This window comes from Bos indicus, chromosome 26 (genome assembly GCF_029378745.1).
Source record: "Bos indicus isolate NIAB-ARS_2022 breed Sahiwal x Tharparkar chromosome 26, NIAB-ARS_B.indTharparkar_mat_pri_1.0, whole genome shotgun sequence".
Lineage (NCBI taxonomy): Eukaryota > Metazoa > Chordata > Mammalia > Artiodactyla > Bovidae > Bos > Bos indicus.
This window is the reverse complement of record NC_091785.1, coordinates 21,313,957-21,339,812: the sequence shown is the minus strand read 5'-3', so window position 1 is coordinate 21,339,812 and position 25,856 is coordinate 21,313,957. Positions and strand designations below refer to the sequence as shown.

At 46.1% G+C, this 25,856-nt stretch overlaps 3 protein-coding genes across 14 annotated transcripts in view; 2 read left to right on the top strand and 1 right to left on the bottom strand.

The window, feature by feature from the left end:
- Window positions 1-501: 501 nt before the first annotated feature.
- On the bottom strand, window positions 502-11,117 carry HIF1AN (hypoxia inducible factor 1 subunit alpha inhibitor). The gene is made up of 8 exons (XM_019988685.2): window positions 10,907-11,117; window positions 10,395-10,645; window positions 7,534-7,682; window positions 4,887-5,032; window positions 3,990-4,096; window positions 3,513-3,576; window positions 3,174-3,284; window positions 502-2,325 (listed from the first exon to the last, which is right to left on the bottom strand). Exons 1-8 carry the CDS (start codon window positions 11,081-11,083, stop codon window positions 2,281-2,283), a joined length of 1,050 nt encoding a protein of 349 aa, XP_019844244.1. The 5' UTR covers window positions 11,084-11,117; the 3' UTR covers window positions 502-2,280.
- Window positions 11,118-13,332: 2,215 nt separating this feature from the next.
- NDUFB8 (NADH:ubiquinone oxidoreductase subunit B8) lies at window positions 13,333-18,826 on the top strand. The gene is made up of 5 exons (XM_019988684.2): window positions 13,333-13,491; window positions 13,753-13,879; window positions 15,338-15,437; window positions 16,037-16,192; window positions 18,640-18,826. Exons 1-5 carry the CDS (start codon window positions 13,407-13,409, stop codon window positions 18,730-18,732), a joined length of 561 nt encoding a protein of 186 aa, XP_019844243.2. The 5' UTR covers window positions 13,333-13,406; the 3' UTR covers window positions 18,733-18,826.
- Window positions 18,827-22,014: 3,188 nt separating this feature from the next.
- Window positions 22,015-25,856, top strand: part of SEC31B (SEC31 homolog B, COPII coat complex component) — a 60,251-nt gene continuing 56,409 nt past the window's right edge. For 11 of the 12 annotated variants that reach the window (XM_070780656.1, XM_019952956.2, XM_019952954.2 and 8 more), the window contains exons 1-3: window positions 22,015-22,103; window positions 24,181-24,267; window positions 24,619-24,742. In XM_070780656.1, the coding sequence (XP_070636757.1) occupies window positions 24,189-24,267; window positions 24,619-24,742 (203 nt within the window). In that variant the 5' untranslated portion in view covers window positions 22,015-22,103; window positions 24,181-24,188. The remainder of the gene's footprint in view (window positions 22,104-24,180; window positions 24,268-24,618; window positions 24,743-25,856) is intronic. The other variant, XM_070780657.1, reaches the window with a different exon arrangement.

Here is a 25,856-nt window from a genome sequence, read left to right as displayed (position 1 = left end):
ATCTGAGCAAGGCCTGTAGTTTAGAGGAAGTACAGTAGGAGAATCAACAGTTTTCTAGAGAAGCACAGCAGGGGCTTTGTAGCCAAATAGTACTAGGTTGGAATCCTGATTGCCACCAATCACTTACTCTTGAGCTGTAAAATGAAAATACCTACCTTGCAGGACAGTGAGGAACAGAGACAAAAGCACTTGACATTAGGTGTCTTAACAGTCAGGGGTCCCTGTTGTATTACCCAAGAATCAGGACCCAACCTGTGAAGGCCCCTCCACCTTGGTCAGACATGGGTGGGCACAGCACCCAGAGACGATCAGCTGAGAGGACCAAGCCATCACCCACATCTTTGAGGAATGAGCCAGGAAGGCTGCAGACATGCTGAGGAGAATGAAAAGAATGTGCTGTATTTCAAAATGTGAATGTGATCAATTTATCCTTCCTCTGTCCTGTTTTCTTTGCTGCGTTCCTTTTTCCCAAAAGAGATGGAGGGATGGAGACCACTGCGGTCACATTTTCCAGCATTGGCTATATTTAAAAGAACTACACTTTAGAAGGTACCGTGTTTGAACACCCACACTGCATCAGAGAACCCCAGCATGGGGTACTAAAAATAAACACCCCACCCCAGAATACACACAGGTGCGCTCATGCACACACACGCGCATCCTCTCAGTCCATCAGTGCGCTGTTAACTATAAACTGAGCTCTGGGGGTGAGAGCCACAGCTCAGACATTGGAAGTAAACCTTTGGCAAAAAAAAAAAAAAGGAAAAAAATGAACCCAGAGACTTCCAAGTCCTTTTTCCTTCCAGAGAGAAGGCGCGTGGAGATGGGAGTGGAGGCGACAGGACGCAGGGCTCCCACACTGCCGATTCCAAGGGCCCCACTTTCACCACACGAGCCCTTTGAGTTGTGCAGTGCCCAGTGACCCAGCTGTGAGCTGCAGCCCTGAGAGTGGTTCCCACAAGTAACTATGAACAGAAAAGAAATTCCACTCCATGCTCCACCAGTTGCCCTGACTTCTGAAGGTGTTTGTGGAACATTACAGTGGGGTCTGGCAGAGGTGCTGGCTTCAAGAGGCAAGGCTACATTTCTGCCCTTGCCATGAGGTGGATGACAGGTGGTGAGTTAGCTGCCTCAGCTTGACCCCACTTAGTCTACTTGTGCCAGGAAGCTCCACAGACGTAGCCGAGGACTTGGCCTGGGCAGGGAGGGTCGTAGGATCTGAAGGCTCTAGCCAGTCGGTCTCAGGCAGGTTGTTGCAGTGAGGCCTGACAAACATCCAATGGCTAAAAATGAGTTTAAAAGCTTTAGACCAGCTCAGGCAGTATTGCCTTGGAGTTCCCGCTGCATGCTCCACTGGACAAGGTTAAGCAGTAGAAACTTGGTCAGCAGAGAGGCAGGCCAGTGTAGACACATGCACACACACATATCCCCAAGAGGCCTGCACCCTTAGAACCTACAGAAGCCACTGCTGGAGGACTCCCCTGGCACCCAGGACAGAGAGCAAGAGCTGGTGCTGAAAGAAAGCAGCTGTATGTAAAAACTCCTGTAATTTGGACGTTTCGCACAATCCTTGGTTCCTTTGTCCCAAGGTGCTTTTCTGTGTATGGCTTGAGCTTGAAGGTCCAAGTTGGAACCCTGCCTAATTCGCTCTCCGAGGAAGCTACTGAGGCTCTCAGAGGGAAGCCTCCCCCTCCCTCTCTCTCCCATTAGAGTCCCGTAGTGTTCCTACCAGCCTAGAGCCTCACTCTGTAAAAACTGGGAGGGGGCAGACTGACCTCACGGACAGGACAGCTGTGGCCCTGGAGCCCAGATGTGGGGGCATCCGAGAGCATCTCCTCTCTCTCAGGCTGAGGCACTGAGGTTGCAGGAGACAGAGCTGAGAGCCAGAAGTGGCATCCTGACCCAGAAGGAGGGAGTGAGGAAGAAACACATACACGCGTGTGCAGGCACACACACGCACACACACCCCGAGGTTGACAGACCAACACACAGACATGATGACAACCAGCAGCTGGGGACTCCACACACTGAATGCAGGACTTTAGGGGGCAGAGAGGGAAGGTGCTGGGGCACAGAGGCAAGGGTAAGAAGTCCCTCCGAATGGGAGTGGAGTGCCAACCACCCTGCCTTGCCCCAAACACCTGCCTCCAGGGCCATGGCAAGAGTCCAGTCCATTAAGTGCAGCGTGCAATACTAGCGCTTGGAGTCTCCTGTCCTCATCAATGAAGCGGTGTGGACGGGCTAGCAGTCACCTGGCAGGAGGCCTTGACTCCTGGCAGGCTAGTTGTATCGGCCCTTGATCATTGTGTTCAACAAGGGCCCCACCTGTGGAAAGACATGGGGAGCCAGTCAGAACTGTCTGTCCTCTAGCCCCAGAGCAGGACGGGGTGTGTCTGGAGACATCAACGTCCAGCCAAGGGCAAGGACAAGGCTTTCGTTCAATCTTGTAAACCCTCTAATCAACTCTCTTCTTGGAGGTCAACCCAGTATTCTGGGGCATGGTCCCCTCCTCTGGGTCCATGTTGGATTACTTTCCCTATCACAACACCCTATACACGTAAGCAGCACCAAACTGACAGACAGACGGTCAGAGGAGCTAACACTCCCCAGACACCTCAGAGTGTCTATCTGCGTGTTTCGTAAATGTGTCTTAAGAATCTTAAATGCTTCTTTATCCTGAAAGGATCACTTGCAGTTGGGGCTGGTGCTCTCTCCCCACAGGTGCTATGGATGCACAGGCTATCCACAGGACAGAGGTAAAGAGCATCACAAATACAAATCTCCCCCATTTATGCAATGGGCCACTGGCACACCTGTGTGGGAAGCAGGTCTCAACATTACCTAGAGCAGCCTTGGCACAGCTGGGAGCATGCGAGAAGATGCTTTACTGCTCGCTTTCCGTTCCAGAAGAATCCCCTCAGGGGTCCCCAGCTGGCACACAAGCCCCATGAGGAACATTACTACTAGCATGGAACAGATTATAATTGATCCACCAGTCAAGCCCAGCTCTCACCAAAAAATTAGAATTTTCTGAACATATCCATAACCTCTATGAAGAGAGAGGACAACAGATACTGCAACAGACGAGCTACAGAGAACATGACACCAACCCTGACTTTCCCTGGTCACTCTGCCCAGAGTCACAGGAGTACCACTTTGGGGCAGCCACATACCTCTTGTGGGTTCCCCAAGGCCTCTCCAAGCATCTTCTCAATGTTTCTCATTATGGCCACTTTCTGATGGGCTTTGAGAGGATATTCAATTCTCTTAGGAGTTGGGGCCCCCTGCAAAGGAAGCAGCAGCTCAGGAAATGTCTTTAGCAGGCTTCAGTGTCATGCACTATACCAAGCACCATCCTCTCTTAAGAAACCCAGTTCAACCCCAACCCTCTTCATCTCCCCCAAAGACCCGGCAATCACTTCCAGAGACAGCCAACCTCCCTGCCCCACCCCCAAATAATTCATCACACCTACCTCACCCCACTCCCATCTAGAACAAAAAACCATAGTCACCTTATACCAGAAGTTCACAGTGATGGTTATCCCCCCATTTAGTAATGACTCTATGTGATGCCACCTGCAAGAAAACAAACAGGTTGCTGTTTGCCACCAGTACTTTTCAGAGGGATGGTTCCTCTGAAACTAGGAAGTCCTTATATAGCTGTCCTATATAAGGAAAACAGTATCTTCACACTCATCCTATTAAACACACCCTGGAGCTAAAGGGAGTGGTGTTTGGTCTTCAAATACCAAAGAGCCAAGCCTCAAGCCTCTGGGGCCTCTTTGGACCAGAGGAACTGTTATCTTGTCTAGAAACAATGTTATCATTTCCCCCGGGTTAAGTACGCTCATCATCCGGATATGCCAACCTTCCTGTACATCACATTAAGTCCAATCCTGCCACAACTCAAAAGAAGTGACATGGATAAGGCTTTCCAGGGAATGGGAAAGAAAGCTCCCCAGAAGCCCCCAGTCTAGCCCCGTCCTCACCAGTACATTGGGATGTAAAGAACATCACCGGGGCCAACCACTGTTTCGTAACCAACCACGTTCTGGAAATTGGGAAACCTCTCGTAGTCAGGATTGTCAAAGTCCACCTGAGAGGTTCAAGAGGAAAAAAAAATCAGTCAATCACCAAATTTTTATCTGTTACTTTGGTAATCAAGAAAGATCCCTTAAAAAGTCTTGAGAATTATTTTTTTTAATCCAGCAAAAGACACAACACACATTAAACATACGCAAACTCTCCCAGAGAATGACATAAGAAGATGGGCACTGCTGAATGCTAAATGAATACTAGGCCTTGTGATCCTGAGGTCAAAAGCCAATCATCGAGGTTTACAGGTCAGAAACCTACTCATGGCCTGCAGATTTGAGGAATTAGGACTCATCTTTCAGCCAAACTTTCAGAAACTTTCTCCCAAACACATATTCGAACCAGCAAAGACTCCTACACAAGGCAGCTAAGCAGCTTTCTCCTCAAGGAAGAAGAGGAGCTCTCTGGTTGGCCACAAAGTCAACTACATACCTCACTGAGATCCAGAAAAGACCTTAAGTGACATATCTCAATTCTATTCATCCTTCTCTTTATCAAAAAGTAGCATCTGTGACAAAAGTAAACAATCATAAAATCTAATGGAGACATACACATTTTGTTTCATGAATTTATAATCCAATCAAATAGAATAACTAGAGCCCACCAGCATCAGTGAGGGCTTTGCCCGGACCATCTGGGGACCACCACAGGGGCCAGGAATACGTAAGCTACATTGTGAAACTGTCCTCTGAGTTTATCCAAACCTGGCATACTGCCACAGAGAAGGGGGACCCATGCCCATCTTGGATCTCTAAGGAGTTCTATACCCTCCTCGGATCACGCAAGCTCACCTGGCTCTGTCTGTCACAGGGATGGTGAACAGGATACGGGTAGAGGCACTCAAACTGATCCGGAGGGAACAAAATGCATCGCTTGTGGCCTTTTATCTGAGCAAAGAAGTTCTGTTGCTCATCATAGTGAGCAGGTGTCACATTTCCTGTAGGAAAAAAGACATTCTTATTCAAGACAGTAGCTCTACTGCACAGGATGGAACACAGGCTTCAGTGTTACAGAGAAACCTAGTCTGCCCCCTCAGCAAAAGGGTCCAAATCAAAATCAGGGAGACTATAATCACAACTCTCATTCAATTAGGTGTTACACTTTTAATAGGTGATAGGTCTAGTAGCAAACATCACTGGCTAAGGGTTCACCATCAATCAGCAGAATAGACTTCCTTATATGACAGCTGCTGCCCTTACTGTATACAACTGCACATCAAAATGATACAAGCATGACAAAATACACTCCATACAGCTATGCCCTGCTTTTCAGAAGTTCGCTTTATATCACTTTGCTTTTACAGGAGACCTATATTTACACCTATTTTGCTAACTGAAAGAAATTCAAAGAGAATTTTCATTTTTACAAAGAAAAAGGCAGAAGTATCACTCAGAGTTTGCTCTGGAGTGAGCCATTACAGAGGCAGTGAGCACGAGCAGTAAGAGTAGCACTGCCAACCTCCTCCCCTAGAAACTACACTCAGCATCAAGCCACGACAGCTCTGATTGTGTGAGCATCTGTGCTTTCTCTCTATTTACTTTGTGCATCCGTTAGCAAGATGTGCCCTAGGATAACTGCTTCTTTGTTTTACATCATCTTGGCTTATAGAAGGTTTCACAGGGATGGTCTACTTTCAGACAGCTAGTGGGAACTTGCACTTGAACTCTTGACAATGGCACAAACTCAAGGGAAACATGAGGAAGAGTTAGAAACAGTTGAAATGATGGTATCAGCAATGCATGCATGCTCTTCTTTGATGCAGTTAACCAGTCATTTTAAGTTGTATATATGTACTTACTTTGGGTAGCTCTTCTGGAGCTCACCAGGGATTTTCCTGGTGGCTTAGACAGTAAAGAATCTGCCTGCAATGCAGAAGACGCGGGTTCAATCCCTAGGTCAGGAAAATCCCCTGGAGAAGGGGATGGCTACCCACTCCAGTAATTTTGCTTGAAGAATTCCACGGATAGAGGAACCTGGTGGGCTACTGCCCATAGGGTTGCAAAGAGTCGGACACAACTGAGTGACTAACACTTTCTGGAGCTCAAAGATTCTCAACCTTTGCTCCCACTTCAACACACCTGTTGGACTGCAACACTTCTTTAGATCAACACTGGAGCTGTTGATTCTCGTGGGGGCAGGGGGAGCATAACAAATTCCTGAAGAGTGTTGCGTACACCGAATAATGCAAATTATCTAAAATGCCATCTTGAATTATCTGCCCTTGTGTATGCATGCTCCTCTTTATAACTGGGGCTGCATCTGACAGTTATAAAGAGCCCCACTGTTTCTCTGCACAGTCCTTAAGAGCTCAAAGGCCCTCTGCAAGGCATGGAGTTTAGAAAACATTCCCCAGTCTGCCTGAGTGGGCCAAGACAGCCACTTTACTAGGTGCAGAGTCCATGTGCATCCCTGAAGAAGACTTGTTCTCTCGTCTCTGCCTGCTGGATCTACTTCCTTGCCCTCTACTACAGGATAGAAAGGCAACATACAAATTCAGAGTCAAGTAAACAAGAACTGGCTCCTGGTGGGTCAACCGAGAGTTGGCTTCAAAGGGGCAGGCTAAGGGACAATTCATTAGCTGCAATACTAGAAGCTTTCATTAATACTAGTGGTAAAAGATACAAATCTGGAGAAAAGACAATCAAAGGGGAAGAAGAGACTCCAGAGCCTGGTGGTGACTGATAATGAGTCATTACTCCGCTTCCTTGTTCAACTCAATTTACTCACCATTTACTAAGGACCTCTACTAGGAGCCGGCACTGAGCTAGTGACAGAATTGACACAATGACCCTGGTTGGTAAGTAGCTTTCTTTCTCCTCACTGGAGTTTAAAGGTGTCTCTTTTTAATTAAAAAAAAAAAAAAAAGTAGTATTCAAGTATTTGCTTATATACGTGTAAAATCCTCTAGCAGGATACAGAAGCAGCTAACAACATTTGGTGCCTCCAGGGAGGGATGGAAACTGAGAGGCTGGGAAACTGGAGTGTAAGAGAGATTTATTACTACATACCTATTTATACCTTTTGAATTTAACCCCAAAAATATATTATCTGTTCAAAAGATAAGTTCAATTTATATTGGAAAAATATTTTTCTTCTACTAGGATAAAAATCTGCAGACATATCCAACAGAAAACAGCAGAATTTTAGAGAGATCTCCAGTAACTGAGTATATGTATTCACAAAGCAGCTGAAGAAGGGAAAAGGGAACTTTCTTTTTAGAGTACCTGAAGCTATTTTAAACATGTAACATATATTAATCTCATTGAACCTTCATAGTCAATTTTAAGGTATTACCGTGTCTGTTTTACAAATGAGGAGACTGAGGCTTAAGAAAGTTACATGACTTGTTTAAAGTCATGGATCGAGTAAGTGGTGGGAAAGGATTAGAAATCAGTTCATGTGACCCCAAGTCGTGCTGCTTTCTGAAAGATTTCTTACCTTCCATGCCGATAAGCAGCAGGTTAGAGGTCAGCTGCCCCCAGCCACGCTTTCCCTGTTGCTTATTAATCCAGTTCCAGTTAAAACCCAAGAAGTCCATGACAATCTTCCTGCCCACAGTATCATTGAGTGTTTGCTGTAGATACAACCTATGTTCCCCAAAAAGAAAATCCGATTAGTGCATGTACACACTGTCTGTGGCATGGCCTCCCTACACCTGGAAATTCAAACCCAAGCCCACACCAACATTTCTAACAAAAACAGCTGCAGTCATGGGACTCTCACAGAGCTGAATCCTCTCCTATCCTTCTTTGAGCTCTGTTCAACATCAAATTTTGTATTTTAAAGAAGTGATTCTTGGCTTTTCTGGGTCACATTATGAATCTTTCATGAATCTAAGAGGGGAAAAAAGTACCCAAGGGAGGTTCCCCATAAAAATGCTCATACACCGAACTTTCATTTAATTTCATAGATTCCTCAAAGCCTACCCATGCTGCTGGTGCTACTGCTGCTAAGTGGCTTCAGTCGTGTCCAACTCTGTGTAACCCCAGAGATGGCAGCCCACTAGGAACCCTAGAATAATGATTCAGCCTGTTCCAGAAACTCTCAGGGCCTGAGAGGTCTCCTTTGGCCTCCAACAGCCATTGTGGCAGATCATATTCCCTCCTTGTGAGAGTTATTCTTCTGCACCTCCTTCAAGTAAGGCTTCCTTATTTAACTTCTTTGGCCACCAAGCTGTCCACAGAAGTGACTGGTGCTGCTTCCAAACTTTAAGAACCAGTACACATTACCACCACATTACTTTCCCTCTGCCACAGCAACTGCAAAGTTTCAGATAGCAACTGCTGGAGCGATCTAGGTCCCAAAGTGGAAAAGATGACCTAAGAGCAGAGCCTCCAGGTGACCTAAGATGGACATGTAGCATGTGTGAAAAATAAACCTTTGTTGCTTCACATTGCTGAGTCCTGGAATGAAGCCTAGTTTATCTTAACTGATTCAGCCACCTATCTATAGCAGCCATCTGGAGCTGAAGGAAGAAACCTCACTAAGCTTTCTGCAGACTCAGGGCCCCTAAGACGCCTGAGGAAGGTAAGAAATTACTTAATACATATGAAAACCCAAACACAGTTGCTCAAGTCCCCAAAGAAATATTATTTAGGCGGCAAACATGAAGGAAAAAAAGTAATGGTGCTGAGAACATTATTTCAAAAGGCTCAAAGGTATCTCAGTGCCTGATGATAACCATGATGTTTAAAGCAACCCTAATTAAAAATCTTGCTAACTTGGAGAGAGCTACCTGTGTGGGGACATGGAACCCTCAGGACTTGAATACAACCTTGGAATGCTCCCCAGAGATTATGAAGTACGTATATTCATACAAATATTTCTCAAGTAACTCTCAAAGAGTCAGAAACACTTCCCAAACAGGAATCTAAACAATTCCTCTGAAACCTTAACAGTAAATACTCAAAACAGCTCAAAGAGGATCCCTTTACCTCAGAATCATAACAACCTGTATCATTATACAATGGGGTTAGTTGGTGCTAAAGTCAGCCTGTAGGGAAAAATCTGCAAACAGTAAAGAAATTTTCCTTAAGTCATCCATAAGGTACAGACTACACTCCTAGCTCACATTTAGGCAAAATGTTCTCACTGTGGGAAACAAGAACCTTAAAATGACTGGGAAATCAAAAGACTCATATCTTATCTCAAGCTCATTCTAGAGCATATGTTCACCCAACAGATTTACACTCCACCAGCATCATTCAAATCAATCTTTCTTCTCAATGTTGGTTGTGTGTGTGTGTTTGTGTGTGCATCAGTGCACACTGTGGTAAATTTGAGGACATTAATGCATGAACGGATTCAACTGCAACAGTCTCTATAAGACATAAAGAACGAATCTATTGTAGTTCAGATTCTGGAAACTCTTTTGGTAAAAGTCCCAACATTATGACAATAGCTAAGAGTTAGGAAAACAAAAAAAGGGGGGGAGGGGAAGGAGGTGGGTATTTCAAATCCTTTCACTCTGCCACATACTGCTAACAGAGTCTGAAAGACAAATGGGGCTGGAAACTGAAGAAAAGCCCAGGGTTGGGCACCAAATGTGAGATGGAGATAGTCAGTCACCATCAAGTACTCAGTGACAGCAATTCCCCAGGAGCAAAGTTAAAGCAGGACTGGATGCTGTCTGAGAACTATGTAAGAGAAGGTCCTCATAAAGAGAGTTAAAAGGGAGAGGTAAGTCACACCCCTATGTGTGTGGGTGTCCTGTGTTTGCTATTGTCAATACAATGCAGAACATCAATATTCTCCCTACCCTCACCTATTCAACTTTTCAGCCTGTGCTGCCCCCATTCAAATATTTTAGGACAAAGGCTGCAAACCTGCAGTCTCAGGAAATTCACTGATGTTTTAAACTGGCCTCTGGCAGCATTTTAAAAAATTTGAATTAGCTGCCCACACTTAAAGCTTAAAAATGTTTTAAAATGGAAATCCTGATTTCTAGCTTCTCGGGGCTGGAGTGGGGCAGGGAGGGGTGGGATCAGACTATCTGGCAACCCTGGGGCTGCACTCCAAAATGGAAACAAGAGTTAAGTAATGACTTCTCACTCTGAACAGGGCATATGCCTTCAGCTTCGTCATAGCTTTCACCCAAACCTCCACTCATTTCATTCACCTACCAGACTCTGCTAGGCAAGTGTGACTCTCACTTTATGAAAACAACAAATTTGAAAGTCACACTTCAAGTCTAGTCATTCCATCATCCTTCAAGCTAAAAAATTCAGCCCCAAATAAATACAGGAAAGAAAAATGGATGCCCTAGATTCAATAGAAAAAGCCATGATCTTGGAACTTACCTCTCTTCACCACCTCGCTGCTGTATATCCTGCAGTTTCTCAACAAACTCATGAAATTTCATTTCTTCCCTGTTGGACCTTGGCTTAAAGTTCTGGAAATTAGCCATCTTCTTCTCATCATAGTACAAGAACTTGTGGGTGCTGGCACTGTACACGGAGAAGTCACCGTTGCCAATATTTTCTTGCAGGTATTCGAGGTCCCATTTTAGTGCAGGATACACAAGATTTGTGTCCGTCAGCACCACAGGCTCCTAAATGAAAAAAATCAAGTTGTCCCAAGGAGCTGGTGGGTTCTTGTCCCAAGATTACAATTATTTTCCAACTTCAAAATAACTTCTGTTAACTAGCATGAACCCCGCAAGTTCCATTTCTCCTTGCTTCCCTCTCCATCCCCGCTTAGCCCCTTGTCCACAGCCCAGCGGGTCCCTCCCTTCTACCACCACTTGCCTTTGACCTCTCCTCCCAACCTGGTCCCTTCCCCCTCCAACTTCGAAAGCGGCTCCGCCCCCTACCTCATTCTCGATAAGCTCCTCCGCCCGGGGGTCGCTTTGACTCAGACGCGGGATGGGCCGGGTCGGGAAGGTGTAACTGCGCAGTTGGGACTCATCCCAGGCGGGGCCAGGGCCTTCAGCCTCTTCCCGGGGTTCTGCAGAGGCCGAGGACGCGGCCTCCGTTGCAGTCGCCGCCATCTCTACCGCTAGGGACGGCCCCACCGGAAGCGGAAGCTGCGCCTATTCCGGAGAAAAATACAACGGAAACCATAGAGATAGGCGGCAAGAGTGAGCGGCCCAGAGACACTAAGAACGCCGGCCCGAGCCCTTGGGGAGTGCCTCCTAATGGTAACCGATAGCTCTACACTGTAGACCTAGGACTAGACAATTACTTCACTGAGCACGGGTAATCATTTGGGCTAACCAGTTCATAAAATATTATTGCTCAGTGCGTCCAGGCCTACAAAACAGGCAAAGAAGAAGGCAAGTTTCAGTTCAGTTCAGTCGCTCAGTCGTGTCCGACTCTTTGTGACCCCATGAATCGCAGCACGCCAGGGCTCCCTGTCCATCACCAACTCCCAGAGTTCACTCAGACTCACGTCCATCGAGTCGGTGATGCCATCCAACCATCTCATCCTCTGGTGAGGCATTAAATTTTACCCTAACAGATGGGGAGAGACACAAAATTGACCCACCTAAGGAAGTCAGAAGGAAAAGCAGTTGTCCAATACATAGATGTTGAGCAAAGTTTCATCTGAAGTCCTCTGCAAAAAAATATATGGCAACTTGAATTCCGAAATCAAAGGCGTTTTCTCTTTTTCTTTTTTTTTTTTGCTTGGCACCATTTGATTTCTCTGCTATCTCACCTACTTAAAAGGCATTTTTTTCTTAGTCCAACTCTGTTTCTCGACTGAATTAGATCAGGGTTTGCTGTTGATCGAGTGCAGATGTCATCCCACCATTCTGAACATCAATTAGTTGCTCATTTGCAAGAAGGCAAGTTGCTATAATTCTCCCCCAAATTTCATATACTGAAGAGTATGTATCAATTTTTATTGCTCTGATATATATTTGCGAATGTCTATAATAATGGATTCTACTCCAAAACAGTAATCACCCTAAAAGTTCCTGGAAATATGTGCATGTATATACTGTAAATTATGCAAATCATACTTGTGTAAATAAAAACATTCATATTCGAACAATAATGCCCCTCCCATTCTTTTGTTGGGCTGCTGCTGCTGCTGCTAAGTCGCTTCAGTCGTGTCCGACTCTGTGTGACCCCATAGACGGCAGCCCACCAGGCTCCCCTGTCCCTGGGATTCTCCAGGCAAGAACACTGGAGTGGGTTGCCATTTCCTTCTCCGATGCATGAAAGCGAAAAGTGAAAGGGAAGTCGATCAGTCGTGTCCGACTCTTCGCGACCCTATGAACTGCAGCCTACCATGCTCCTCCGTCCATGGGATTTTCCAGGCAAGAGTACTGGAGTGGGGTGCCATCGCCTTCTCCGTAGTAAATCTGAGGCGGGTTCAAATAATAGGACTGATTTTATATTTGTTGGGTTGAGGTAACTGAGACATTCGGATGTAAACACGGGACTGAAACTGAAGAACCCTTTGTGGGGCGGGGGGTAATTCCCTGGTGGTCCAGTGGTTGGGACTTCTCGATTTTCAAGGCCAAGGGTGTGGATTCAGTCCCCAGTCGAGAAATTGGGATTCCCCCAGCCGCGCGGCTGAAACAAAACAACCGGTTTGTGGCCAATTTATGTGTTGCATCGTGCCTCTAAGTGAAGAAAAAAATTACTCTAACTGAAGGAAAAATTAATGTGGAAAACAAAACATGAACAAACAAAACCAAGCACTAAATTTGAAGAATGATCACGTTTGAATATGTAAAGAGGAAGTGCCACTGAAGGAGAGGAACAAGGCAAGCAGTCAGAGAAGAGATTCTCTCTCTTTAGTCGCTAAGTCGTGTCCGACTCTTGTGACCCCATGGACTGTAGCCTGCCAGGCTCCTCTGTCCATGGGATTCTCCGGGCAGTAACGCTGGAGTGGGTGGCCATTTCCTTCTCCAGCGGATCTTCCGGACCCAGGAATCGAACCCGAGTCTCCTTTATTGCAGGCAGATTCTTTACTGACTGAGCTATAAGGGAAGCCCTAAAAATGAGATTAAACAGGCTCATTTTATTTATACAGGTCCTGGGGGAGGCGAGTCAGCTGTCCACCCAAGATACTCAGATTCCGAGTGCCCGCTATTCCGGGATGCATCTGAGTCAGCAGAGGGAGAAAAGGGACTCAACAATCAGAAATGTCAAAGCAGTGACCCGCTTGTTTTTCTGTCCTTTCCTCCCTGCCTCTCAGCCTCTACAGATCCGCGGACCTTCCGTCTGGCTTCCCAGCACCGTTTAAGCCCCGCCCTTAGTGAACCTTTAACACTTTTCTCCCTAATCGCGTTTGGCCCGGCTCAGCCGCCGTGACAAGGTCTTTGCGCATGTGCGGGGTGAAACTGAAAGAAGGTGAAGATGGCGGCGGCCAGGGCGGGGGTCCTGGGAGTCCGATGGCTGCAAAAGGCAGCCCGAAACGTGGTGCCGCTGGGTGCACGGACAGGTCCGCTAGAACGGTCGAGGCCTCAGTGTGGGTGGGAGGGGGGAGTGCCTGAGGTTTATTGTGTTGGGCGCAGGGTGGATTTGGTGGGGTACCACGGCCGCCGAGTCCGGGGAAGGGCGGAGGTGGAGTTGGGATATCCACAAAAACAGAAGGAAGGTCTGCTGGTCCCTCGAAGCCTCGGGCTCTGACCTTGAAGCCTGAAGCCTTTAGAGTGGCAGGAAAAATGAGGTCGCTTCTGACCTGCCCTCGTCTGCCCTCCAGCCTCCCACATTACCAAGGACATGCTCCCGGGACCCTATCCCAAGACCCCAGAAGAACGGGCTGCCGCCGCCAAGAAGTATAATATGCGGGTGGAAGACTACGAGCCGTACCCAGATGATGGCACGGGGTGAGATAGGGTCTGCTCGCACCCGGGTAGTAATGGGAGAAGTTCGGACTGGGTGGGTGGCTCTACTCTGACCCTTTTCCCCGAACCTTTTCGTGACCCCTCAGAGTCAGTGGTGTGGGTGCTTTTCTCGGTGGAGAGAGGTGGGAGGGGAAGGGTGAGCAGCTGCAGTCGAGAGGACTTTAATTTCCTCCTTGGCTCAGGCTGTTTTCTCAGATGAGGAAGCTGAGGTTTTAATAGCTCCCCTGAGGACCCCTGAATAGCGGGAACCTTCCTTGGTCCATCCAGAGCGCAGGGTTTCATTTAGATTGAGCATCTGCTGGGCTCAGGTGGTGTCATCCAGGCACGTGACCAGGCTGGAGCTGGACTGCTGTCATGAGAACCTTATTTGTAGATAGAGTACTGTGTCTTAATATGTGTATATTTCTCTTTTTTAATCGTTGCTGTTAGCGTTTTGGAAATCTTAGCAACTTTAAAAGGTTAAATGGCTAACTCTTGCTCCAGTTGATGATTTTCCCCCACACCATCTCTGTGGTTAATTACCTGAATTGATTACTGTCATCCTCATTTTCTCCCTAGCATCACTCTTTCAGCGGTGATTTCAGCAGCTCCTATTCGTCTTGTTGTTTTCCAATCACTTTCTGTGACACATGTCTAGTTGTCATCATTTCCTATGACTTTTATTGTGTTGTGGACAAGAGCAGCCTCCGTAGCAGTCTGTATAAGTTGAACCTGGACTTGTTGGTGAAAAATCCAGCCTATCACACCCATACGGTGTTTGAGGCTTCGAGATGTGTGTCAATTTTGTGGTTGAGAAACACAGTTGCTAGGAACAGTGCTTCTCTCATCTGTACCTTTTTGTTTTTATTCCAGTTAACTGGGCAACCTTAGGTTCAGACTCTAAACTTCAGTTTCTTTTTCTGTCTACTGAGGAAAACAGAGTGATTGATTGTCAAATTCCCTTCCATTGCTAACATTATAACATGGTGTGACTTTTTTTCTTTTTGTTGAAAGAAGATAAGAAAAGCTTACATATGTTAAATAATGTTTCGGAGTTTGACATGAATTTTTAATAACAATTTGGACTTCTGCAGTTAGTGCTGTGCTTAGTGAGTAAAAATTGAGATTTAATAAAACAAAATAGCAAATATTTTATTAACAATAATTTTGATACTGGAAAGCATTCAGGAAAATTAATCTCTTTTGTACCATTTGTAGGAATGTAAATTGCCACAGTCTTTTTGGGGGGATATTTGGGATATTTACCAGCAGCCCTTTAACCCAACATTTCTCAATATGTGCACCACAGGAAAACACTGAGATCTTGATTGGAAGGTTAGTTCCTCTGTCCTTAGGGGGAGGCCATTATCTTGTCACTTGGTTTCTCATCTCAGAGATGAGAAGGCTGTGCATTGTCGGAGGCTCTCAAAGCCGTGTCCAGAAGTTCTTGCTGTCTCTCAGGTATGGTGACTATCCGAAACTGCCTGACCGCTCACAGCAGGAGAGGGATCCATGGTATGACTGGGACCACCCAGACCTGCGGTTGAACTGGGGTGAACCGGTGAGAGAACCATGTCCCATTTGCCCTTTCTTCCTTTTCCGTATGTCTTCTGTAGATCAGATGGCACTTTTCTGCCCAAGTGGGCTTTCCTGTGGCTCAGTGGTGAAGAATCTGCTTGCCACTGCAGGAGACATAGGTTTGATCCCTGATCCAGGAAAATCCCCTGAAGAAGGACACGGCATCCCACTCCAGCATTCTTGCTGGGAGAACCCCATGGACAGCCCATGGGTCACAAAGAGTCGGACATGACTTAGCGACTAAACATCAACAACACTAAGGTTTTTCTGCCCAAGGAAGCAGGGTCAAGCGCTCTGAGATCTGAGGTTCCCTGTGTGTGTGTGTGTGTGTAAAGGACTTCTGAGAATAATTGAAGCTCTTGAGTTGTGAATGTTCATGATTGGGACTGTGTCTGATCAACCAAACCCAGACATAAGCCAGCATCCAGTCCTGTGGGCCAGAGTATCTCAGATGTGGCTCTCAGAATATTGCCCAGGGCAAGAGAATGCCTTTCAAGTCTTGTTTGAGGCTCTAATCACTCTGGACTGCCTGCCTTTTGCAGGAAGAGCAGTATGTGACGGTGATCTGCCTTTCTGTCTCAGATGCACTGGGACCTGGACATGTATATCAGGAACCGTGTGGACACGTCCCCGACTCCTGTTAATTGGAACCTCATGTGTAAGCACCTCTTCGGCTTCGTCGCCTTCATGCTGTTCATGTTTTGGGTAGGGGAAACTTACCCCGCCTACCAGCCTGTGGTGAGTATCTGATGAGTGCTCCCTCAGGCACACTTTCCTGAGGGAATGCAGTCTCTGGAGTAGAGATCTACCCGATACCAAGCTTGGCTTCCTGGTGAGGCCTATAGAGGGCCTTAGCTATTAGCTACTGGCCTGGAATAAGTACCAGAGCACAGCTTTTGCCTGTATCTTGGGTCAGTCTGAGTGAGAAGAAACTATGTAGGACTAGATGAGGAATGAGAATGAAGAAGCCAGCTAGTCTTTAGAGTTGCCATTTGGAGAACTGTACTTACCACCGTATTTCAGCAAGTGATCTTTTAAGGTAGAGTCCAGGAATCTCAAGTTGAAAGCTTATCCTTTATTGGTGTGAAGGGCATTTTCTATAGGAAGCAATTAAATGTTTACTACAAGCATGGACAGTTAATTTAAAGAACATGAAGGACACAGCAAATATACTGTCTGTATAGAACAGACTTGTTGCCAGGAAGGGGGTGGGGAAGGGATGGATTGAGAATTTGGGATTAGCAGATGCAAACTAGTATAAATAGAATGGATAAACAACAAGGTCCTATTATAAAGCACAGGGAACTATATTCAATATCCTGTGATAAAGCATAATGGAAAAGAATATGAAAAAGTTAACTGATTCAGTTAACACATAACTGAATCACTTTGCTGTACAGCAGAAATTAACAAACATTGTAAATCAACTATACTTAAATAAACTAAAAGAAGAATGAAAATATACTGTCTAGCTTTGAGGACATTTAATTCGGATAAGAAAATTTAGATATGTGACGTGAGCAACATTGGAACATACATAGGAATTTGGCAAAGGTTTTGTGTATATATGTGTGTAGTGAATATATATGCTTGTGCTGTTAGGATTATGCTAGATGCTAAAACATATATGTTTAGATGATGGAGAGAAGTTGAAGAGAACATTTGGGGGAAGAAAACAGAATGGAGGAAGAGGACAATGAGTTAGCTGGAGTGGAATAGGTTTATAAATAGCTCTCAGACAACCAGCTGCACCTGGGGAACTGCTAAAAAGTCAGATTCCTTAGCTCTTGGAGAGCCTAATTCAGTAACTCCACAGTGGGGTTCTACAATCAATATTTAACAAGTTCCCAGGTAATTTTGATGTGCTGGGAAATCAGGTGTGGAAACTGCTGTGTTAGAAATATTGTGAAGTGCATTTGATCAGTTTGGTTGGGCACCTTTTATTGCGTGGCTGAGGGATGTGGACTTGATGGTATAGTAATGCATTAGTTGAATAAATGTTTATGAAGCTCCTGTCATGTACCAGGTACAGAAGGTGCTAAGGGTTGGGAATACATTGATGACTTGGCCTGCCTCTAGGAAGCAGGGAGCCATGTTGGGATTTTGAACAGAAGAATGCTGTAATGATGCCTAGGTTTTTAAAAGATTAACCTGGGAATAGTCTACAGGGTGGACTGTGAGAAAGGTACTAAAAGCGGGAGGCTGCTGTGTCTCCAGTTGGCTGCACAGTGCTGCCTCTGCTGAGATAGGCAATGTCCTAACGGTAGCGCGCATGTCTGTGCATGGACACAAGCCTTCCTACCGAGCCCCAGGGGCCCCAGGCTGGAGAGTGCACATAGGGCTGGTGTGAGCACTAACTTCACTTCAGGAGAGCAAGAAATGCAGTGTGGCTCTTCCATTTTTCAATTCTGTAAGCACATCACCCTTTTCTCCTCCCCTTGAGCTGTTCTCTGACAGCTGTTTGTTGGTAAAGCCAGCAGCCCCTAAAGCACGTCCAAGCCACGTTTCCTCTGTGCTCACCCCACTGCTGCTCCTGCACGCCTCATTTGCTAGGCCACTTTAGTGGTGGAGCCATTAGAGGCTGAGTGACTTAAAGGAGATTGAGTCTGTCTCGACCCCGAGAGAGTGGGATGGATGGATGCATCATCTCATTTAGAAAGCTTCCCTCATGCTCTCCCTTTCTCTCTCTCCCTCCCTCTCCCTCCTCTTTCTCTCTCTGTCACACACACATATACTGTAGGCACCACTTCTCTTATACACACACACACACTCTCTCTCTCTCTCCCCCTACCTCTGTAGGCACCCTTTCACTTATACACACTCTCTCTCTGTAGGCACCCCTTCTCTTACACACACACACACACACATATACTCTCTCTCCCCCTCTCCCCCTCTCCCCCTCTCCCCCTCTCCCCCTCTCCCCCTCTCCCCCTCTCCCCCTCTCCCCTCTCCCTCTCTCCCCCTCTCCCTCTCTCTCGGCACCACTTCTCTTACAGTCTAGGCTTTCTCACTGCCTTGGGCTGAGCTGGGAAAAAGAGTGCTGTCCCTGCTGTTCTGGCCCAGCTGGGTCTCACCAGAAGCTACTGTGTACCTGTTTACTGTGTGTGATTCTTCGCTCAGGGTAGGCTGTAGCCAGGTGTTGGCTGGATATATGTTGTTCTTGCTGACCTGTGTTTTCTCCTTAGGGGCCAAAGCAGTATCCTTACAATAATCTGTACCTGGAACGAGGCGGCGATCCCAACAAAGAACCTGAGCCAGTGGTTCACTATGAGATCTGAGGAGGCTTCATGAGCTTTGTGTTCCCTAACTGACTCCTTCAATCCTAGAAATTTAACTTTAATGAAATCCCTAATAAAACTTAGTGCTGTGGTATCTGTGCCTCATTTCCTCTGGGAATAGCTACTGCTTAAGCATAGCTCATTTGAAAAGACCCTGATGCTGGGAAAGATTGAGGGCAGGAGGAGAAGGGGACAACAGAAGATGAGATGGTTAGATGGCATCACTGACTCAATGGACACGAGTTTAGGTAGACTCCGGGAGTCGGTGATGGACAGGGAGGCCTGGCATGCTGCAGTCCATGGGGTTGCCAAGAGTCAGACATGACAGAGTGACTAAACTGAACTGAAGCATAAGAGGATGTTGGTCTGTTAATTTCGCTGGGAAAGGTAGTTGAGGGTTCCAGTTGTGCAGCAGGTAGTTACGGGTAGCTCCCCATTTACAGGGTGTTCTGACTTTTCAAATTGGAACAGATTTATTTCCCATAAAAAAACTTTTAATAATAGTAGTTAGCTAAAAAAAGTGTACTTTTACATGTTTCAAAATACTATAGGATAAATAGGTGTTCTGGGACAGGCCTAGGGCTGTGATTGCCTCTAATTTTGTGTGTATCTCATAAGAATATGTATTTATTAAAAACACACCATTGTAAATAACTATACTTCATTTTAAAAAAAAGAGAATATGTATTCCAAAGCAGCTTCTGAATCCTAGACTGTTATAAGTTGACATTACCTATATTTATGAATTAGAGGATAGTCACTGAGTTATTACTGAACCTATGCATGGCTTTCATTACCTTAATGATTCATCCAAGCTCCTATAATAGCCTTAGGAAGAGAAAAACCATGTTTTTAAGGGTCTATCTCAATGCATCTGTTAAAGAGAACCAATTTATGTTCTTTTCTTCCCTTTAGGGACATTTTCTTAAATTACAGTGATACTGCCTAAAAACCTGTCCCATAAAAAAGTGTACATTCAGCATGATCTATGGAAGCAAGTGCATTCACATTAGATAAGTGGTCCTTTGGAGGTGTGAAGACAGTGAAAGACGTTTATGAGATCAGGGAGTAGGTCTGCTGAAATGCCTCTTTTTTTTTTTCTTCTTTTTTGAAATGCCTCTCTGAAGGTCTCCACTGCTTTTTATGTCTTCATTCTCTGTCCTTTAAAGCATTTGATAATCATTTAACAAACGTCTGTCTGCCTAATATAGATGACACTGATAGGCCTTGGGGATATAAAGTTGAACAAGAAAATAATTGCCTTCGGTGAGTTACCTAGAAAAGAAAACTAGCATTTATAAAACAAGGTGAAAAGAATTTCTAAGATGTCCCAGTTGCAGGAAGAGTGTGTTTTTTGTTCTTTTTTAAATCATGTCCTACTTGAAACTAACCTTATGCCTTTGGTTCAGATTTCTTTCAGAACACACACCTTGGCCTCATTCCCTCCTTTAAGGTGTTGCCTGAGGTTCAGTTTTCAATCCTGTTTCTTCACCAGTACCCTACATTCTTTTCTGTTCTGAGTTCAAAACTCCCATATCCATGTGAAAAGGAAATCTAGAGCTGTGTCACAAAGACAGGGCCCAGTCATAATCAGCTCACCATCTTTGGAGGTATATCATACTGGACTACAGTAGAATTCATGCATTAAAGTTCTGAATCAAAATAACTTAGGTCCAAAATCTTCAGCTGCCTACAGAATATTTTACTTGGAAATGCCATAATTCCCTCAATCGATATATATGATCATAGATATCCCTGCCAACTGTTTACCTATCAGTCACAAGAGCCTGTTCAGCTATTACAATCTGTTACAATCCGTCAATCCAAGAGTTCATCACCTGGTACCTGAATTGTTCTGTTAGTCTCCTAATTTGATTCCCTGCCTCCAGCTCTGTTCTCTCTGCAAGGGGATCCAGATTGCTAGTGATATAATCTTACTGCATGTTGTTCAGTCACTAAGTTGGTTCCGACTCTTGCAACCCCATGGGCTACAGTCTGCCAGGCTCCTCTATCCATGGTATTTTCCAGGCAAGAAAATACTGGAGTGGGTTGCCTTTTGCTTCTCCAGGGGATCTTCCCAACTCAGGATTAAACCAGAGTCTCCTGCATTAACAGGCAGCTTCTTTACCCCTGAGCCACCATATCTACCTATAATTTTCAGTAACTCCCAATTACCCGCAGAGTGGAATTAGTATTCCACAATCTGTAGTCAGCCCAGTTCCCCAACTGTAGCCGCTTTCATTCACAGTATGGGAAATGCCAGGGCGCCTATCAGTCTGTTGGGCCCCTTTCTCTTTGTTGGGACATCACCTATCTTCTTGAAACTTCAACGTGCAACACCTGTCTCGTCTCTGATACCTTCCGGGTAGCCCCTGGTCTCGGAGAAGGCAATGGCAACCCACTCTAGTACTCTTGCCTGGAAAATCCCATGAACGGAGGAACCTGGTAGGCTGAAGTTCATGGGGTCGCGAAGAGTCGGACACGACTGAGCGACTTCACTTTCACTTTTCACTTTCATGCATTGGAAAAGGAAATGGCAACCCACTCCAGTGTTCTTGCCTAGAGAATCCCAGGGACGGCGGAGCCTGGTGGGCTGCTGTCTATGGGGTCGCACAGAGTCGGACACGACTGAAGCGACTTAGCAGCAGCAGCAGCAGCCCCTGGTCTACGGTCCCTCGCTCTCCAACCATCTACAGCCCTTAATTAGTTCAACATTTGGGAGCACCAGTTTTTGGTTCGCCGCACAAAGTCACTCTGCTATTAAGGCCTGTGCGGGCTAAGTCGTTTCAATTGTGTCCGATTCCTTGTGACCCTATGGACTGTAGCCCGCTGGGTGATTCTGTCCACAGGCTTCTCCAGGCAAGGATACTGGAGTGGGTTGCCATGCCCTTCTCCAGGGAATCTTCCCAACCTAGAGAAGGAAGCCGCGTCTCTTACGTCTTCTGCATTGGTAGGCGGGTTATCGCTAGCCCCACCTGGCCTAGATTGCTTTTCACCTTTTCAGCTAAGTGGATTCCACAGAGCGCTCCTGGAGCTAGGACCAGGTCTTTTCCGCTTAATTAGTATTTTCCCTTTGAGGGAAAATACACCAGAACTTTAATAGTCGCGGGGTCTGACCCACTGCATAATCACAGGACAGGTGAGGGAAGCCCCACTAAAAGCTACATTTCTATGAGGGAACGTTCTCCGTGGGTTGTCCGGGTCCCGGGCCTGGCATCTGGCGGCGCCTGTGGCGGTGCGGGCGGCCTGCACTACTTTTGGCCCTCTGCAACCGCCGTCCACAGCGCCCGCGGAGCTCCAAAGCCCTGAGGGAACCGGCTCCCGATTCCAGCTCTGCGGCCCCAGACCCTTGAGCTGGGCTCTCCGCGCAGGTTGGTTTTCCCCGCCTGTCCCGGGGTTCCTGAGAGCAGAAGGCGCGCCGGGGACCCAGAGCGCGGTTCTTCTCTAGCAGGAGTGCCAGGAGGCGCTCGTCCTCGGCGGAGACCCCGGCCCGCCAGGCTCCCGCCCGGGGGCTAAGGCCGGTGTGCCTCTCAGGGGACCCCACGATGCCCGCCCTGCTGTCGGACTGCAGCCGGCTCACTCTCCCTGCGGCGCCCGGGCCCCGCAGCCCGACGACGATCTCTCTCCAGCGCTGCCCTCGCGCCTCCCTCAGCAGCCCTGGGCCCTGACCTGTCCGGGGCCCAGAGTCGGCCGCGGGTCCGTGCGTCCCGCCCGGGCGAAAACGCCCGTCGGTGCTGACGCCGGTGAACCGCGGGGAAGGCCGACCGTCCTCCATAGGGAGTGGACAGCTAAGGAGGCTGGCTTTCCCCCTTCACTGCACCAGTGTGTCCAGCTCTTGGTTGCATGATCATAGCTCTCCCCACCTTTGACGCTCCTAGGCCCCGCCATTCTGACCGCAGCGGGGACCATTTTTGCCAACAGTTGTCTCTGAACAAAGTAGATGACAAGCCTATCTTCTCAATTTGTAGGCTGGTATTTAAGCACTATGGAGTTTACTTTAGACTGGTGTAATGGTTAAAAGCAACGGGCTCTGAAGGCTGGTTGGGGTTCACAGCTTGGCCTAGCCAGTTTTCTTCCCTGTAAAATGGGGATAGTAACTACTGACCCCGGAACCATTATTAGAATTAAATGGGAGGTGCACGTTAAGTGCACTGAGCTAATTGTAGCTCCCACTTCAGAGACCTTTCTCCAGAAACGTGAAAATGATCTTGACCAGCAGGTGGCACTGGTGACCGTATAGTATGATGTGCAATCTCGTCAGAGGAGTCCTGTTGTAGCCTCAAGTGTTTAGAGGTGCCCGGGAAGTCTTGGTTGAGTTGGCAGCCCTAAGCTTTCTTCAAGCTGGACAGTACATTTGAGATTAAGTAATAAAACTTTTGTTTTTGTTGGTCAAGACTAACCTGGCTGTGGGCTTGCTCAAGCAGGTCACAGCGGGTCCCAAGTTTACTCCATCAAGTTCATTGTTGAAGTGAAGTGGTAGTTTTGAGCAGGGCTCAAGGGGGTTTGTGTTTTATTGAGTGTGATAGAAGCCACTGAAAAACTTTAAGCATGGAATGTCAAAATCCTCTTTTTTATTTTAAAAGTTTACTGTTGCTCTATGCAAAGAAAGAATTGGGTGATGGAGATGAGCAGCAGGGAGATGACCAGTAATCTAGGTGATAGATGATAGGGTCTTCAAATAGCGTAGTGGTGGTGAAGATGGAGAAAAATAGATTAAGATATATTTTGGAGGTAAAATCTGGAAGACTTAATGATAGATTAGAAGGGAAAGAAGGAGAAGGAGGGATCTAGGGTGATTTGCAGGGTTTGGGGTTGAGCAGTTGGCTGTTTGCTGAAATGAAGCCTGAAGGAACAACAGATGAAGGGGTGAGATGGTAGAATGGAGAATTCCATTTTAGACAGACTAACTTTTAGGTATCTTTACTAAACCCAAGTGGAAATATTTGATTAGCAGTTGTATATAAGAACTTGTAACTCAGAGGAGAGATTTGTGTTGCTGATAGAAATTTGGCAGTCATCAGCATATGGATAATGTTTAAAACCAAGGGAATGGATAGAGTGGCTGAGATTTTCTGGTTTGATGGTTATCATCACCATTGGGCCTGTGGCAACCAGTGTGGTTCAGTATCTTTTAGGATTTAAAGCCTTAGATTTCATTAACTGGGTAAGTTCAGTTCAGTGCTCAGTTGTGTTTGACTGTCTGCGACCCCATGGACTGCAGCACACCAGGTTTCCCTGTCCAACTGGGTAAATGAATTGTCATTACAGATCTGCAGTCGATCATGTATTTGTCACCCTGTATTGCCTCCAAATACTCCATCCTATGGTGGAGCGAGGAAAACAGGTGCTCGTGTCCACAGGTGTTCCCTTTATCTGGCCCAAAAGCTTGTGGTTTCTACTGTTGTTTTCAGTAGGCTGAGGATCATGTCACTTTTCTGCCACCTACAGGACAGACCATGAAGCTGAAGGAGCTTGAGCGACAAGCTGTCCAAGTGTGGAGCCCAGCCAGCCAGTACCCTGTGTATCTGGCCACAGGTATGGTGATACTGTGGATGAGGATCCGCTGGATAGGTTAAAGGGAAACTTAGTATCCAGTGCTCTTGATTGTGCTTCAGAGAAAGTTTCAGAGTCATGGAAAGGTGGGGTTGTCTAGCAGCATAAGCAAGGGGATATTAGGAGTTTTAGTCCCTGGGGACAATCTTCAATTATGGCTCAAGGCTAAGCACCTCATGCTTTCTTGCTCTTTTTTGGAGGTACCACTTGAAAAAGGGTATATCCAGTTTTCCCCCATTCCTCCTTTTCTCTACTACCTAACCATTTATACCCCAAATCCATGCATATATTGTTGCTCACATGCTGCCTCTTCCTGACTTTTCTTGTGCCTAGGAACATCTGCCCAGCAGCTAGATGCCTCCTTTAGTACAAATGGCACATTGGAAATCTTTGAGGTTGATTTCAGGGACCCCTCTCTGGACTTGAAACGCAAGGGAGTCCTTTCTGCCTCCAGCAGGTACTATGTCTGAACTGTTGATGGGTATGCAGGACAGATCCTAATACAAACCTTGATGGGGAGTCTCAGGAGTGGTGTGTGTTTCTCAGGGCTCATGAGGGGACAAGTGAGGGGAGAATGATCTTTAAGTTGGAGAGAAATTAATTCTGGGTTTATTTTGCAAGAAGAATTTGAAAACTCCCACTCACACCTTTGTGGGGAGCAGCAGCATCAGGCAGAATGATGTGATAGAGATGCCTCACACAAGCCTGGACCCATGAGTACCTGGTCTCTCTCTGGAACCCAGAGATGTTGGCTCCTTCCTCCCTTGGCTCTTGTGAAAATAACAGCCTTGCACCGTATCTCCCTTTTCTGCCAATGAGAGGCAAATGAATGATCCTCTCCTCATTGCTGTCAGGCACTGATTGGGCACTCATGGATCTCATGGCTCTGGCAGACTTACAGGGCTGGGTATGAGCATTCACTGAGCCTATGTACACATGCCAGGCACTATGCTGGGGCTCTGTATATTGTATTCATTTCTTAAAATGAATCTAGCCAATAAATACCATTATTCCCATTTTACATAGGAGGGAACCAAAACCCCGGGAAGCTAGAATTTAAGTCTGGTCCTAGCTGACTCCAAGACCTGCTTTCTATTATTCAACTGTTCTTTTATTAATTTTGTAAAGATGAGGCTTATAGTCTGAATCAGTGATCCCCAGATTTTTGCACCATCAGGAGAAATGTGAATATTCATTGCACTCAAGTATATTTTCAATATAAATAATATACATGTATTACTGTATTATTTTTTAATATAAAAATATAAATCCTTTTCTTATATCCCAGAGGATTTTCTTGCCATCCCCCTTAAAAGATTGCTGGTCTGTTATGTAACTTTTCATCTTACGCCTTTTTTAGTTCGTCTGAGTGATTAAGATACATAGAAGTACCCTCCTCTTTCTTTTCATGGCTTGACTTAATAATAAAAATAAGTTATTCTTCTTACTTTCTTGAGCTTGTATATCACTTTATCACTCCTTTATTATTTATCACTCCTTTATCACTTTATTACAGTATCTCTTATTTTGCAGTTTTTTACATTTCTTTCTATTTCCAGTACCTGTACCTT

Excerpts from the sequence above, each read along its gene's own strand:
- HIF1AN (XM_019988685.2), bottom strand. The coding sequence starts at position 11,083 with ATGGCGGCGACTGCAACGGAGGCCGCGTCCTCGGCCTCTGCAGAACCC. Across the intron at positions 7,683-10,394 it reads CAGCGAGGTGGTGAAGAGAG|GTTGTATCTACAGCAAACAC; the intron begins GTAAGTTCCAAG and ends TGGGGAACATAG. Across the intron at positions 5,033-7,533 it reads GCTGCTTATCGGCATGGAAG|GAAATGTGACACCTGCTCAC; the intron begins GTAAGAAATCTT and ends TTTTTCCTACAG.
- NDUFB8 (XM_019988684.2), top strand. The coding sequence starts at position 13,407 with ATGGCGGCGGCCAGGGCGGGGGTCCTGGGAGTCCGATGGCTGCAAAAG. Across the intron at positions 13,492-13,752 it reads GCCGCTGGGTGCACGGACAG|CCTCCCACATTACCAAGGAC; the intron begins GTCCGCTAGAAC and ends TCTGCCCTCCAG. Across the intron at positions 16,193-18,639 it reads ACCCCGCCTACCAGCCTGTG|GGGCCAAAGCAGTATCCTTA; the intron begins GTGAGTATCTGA and ends TTTTCTCCTTAG.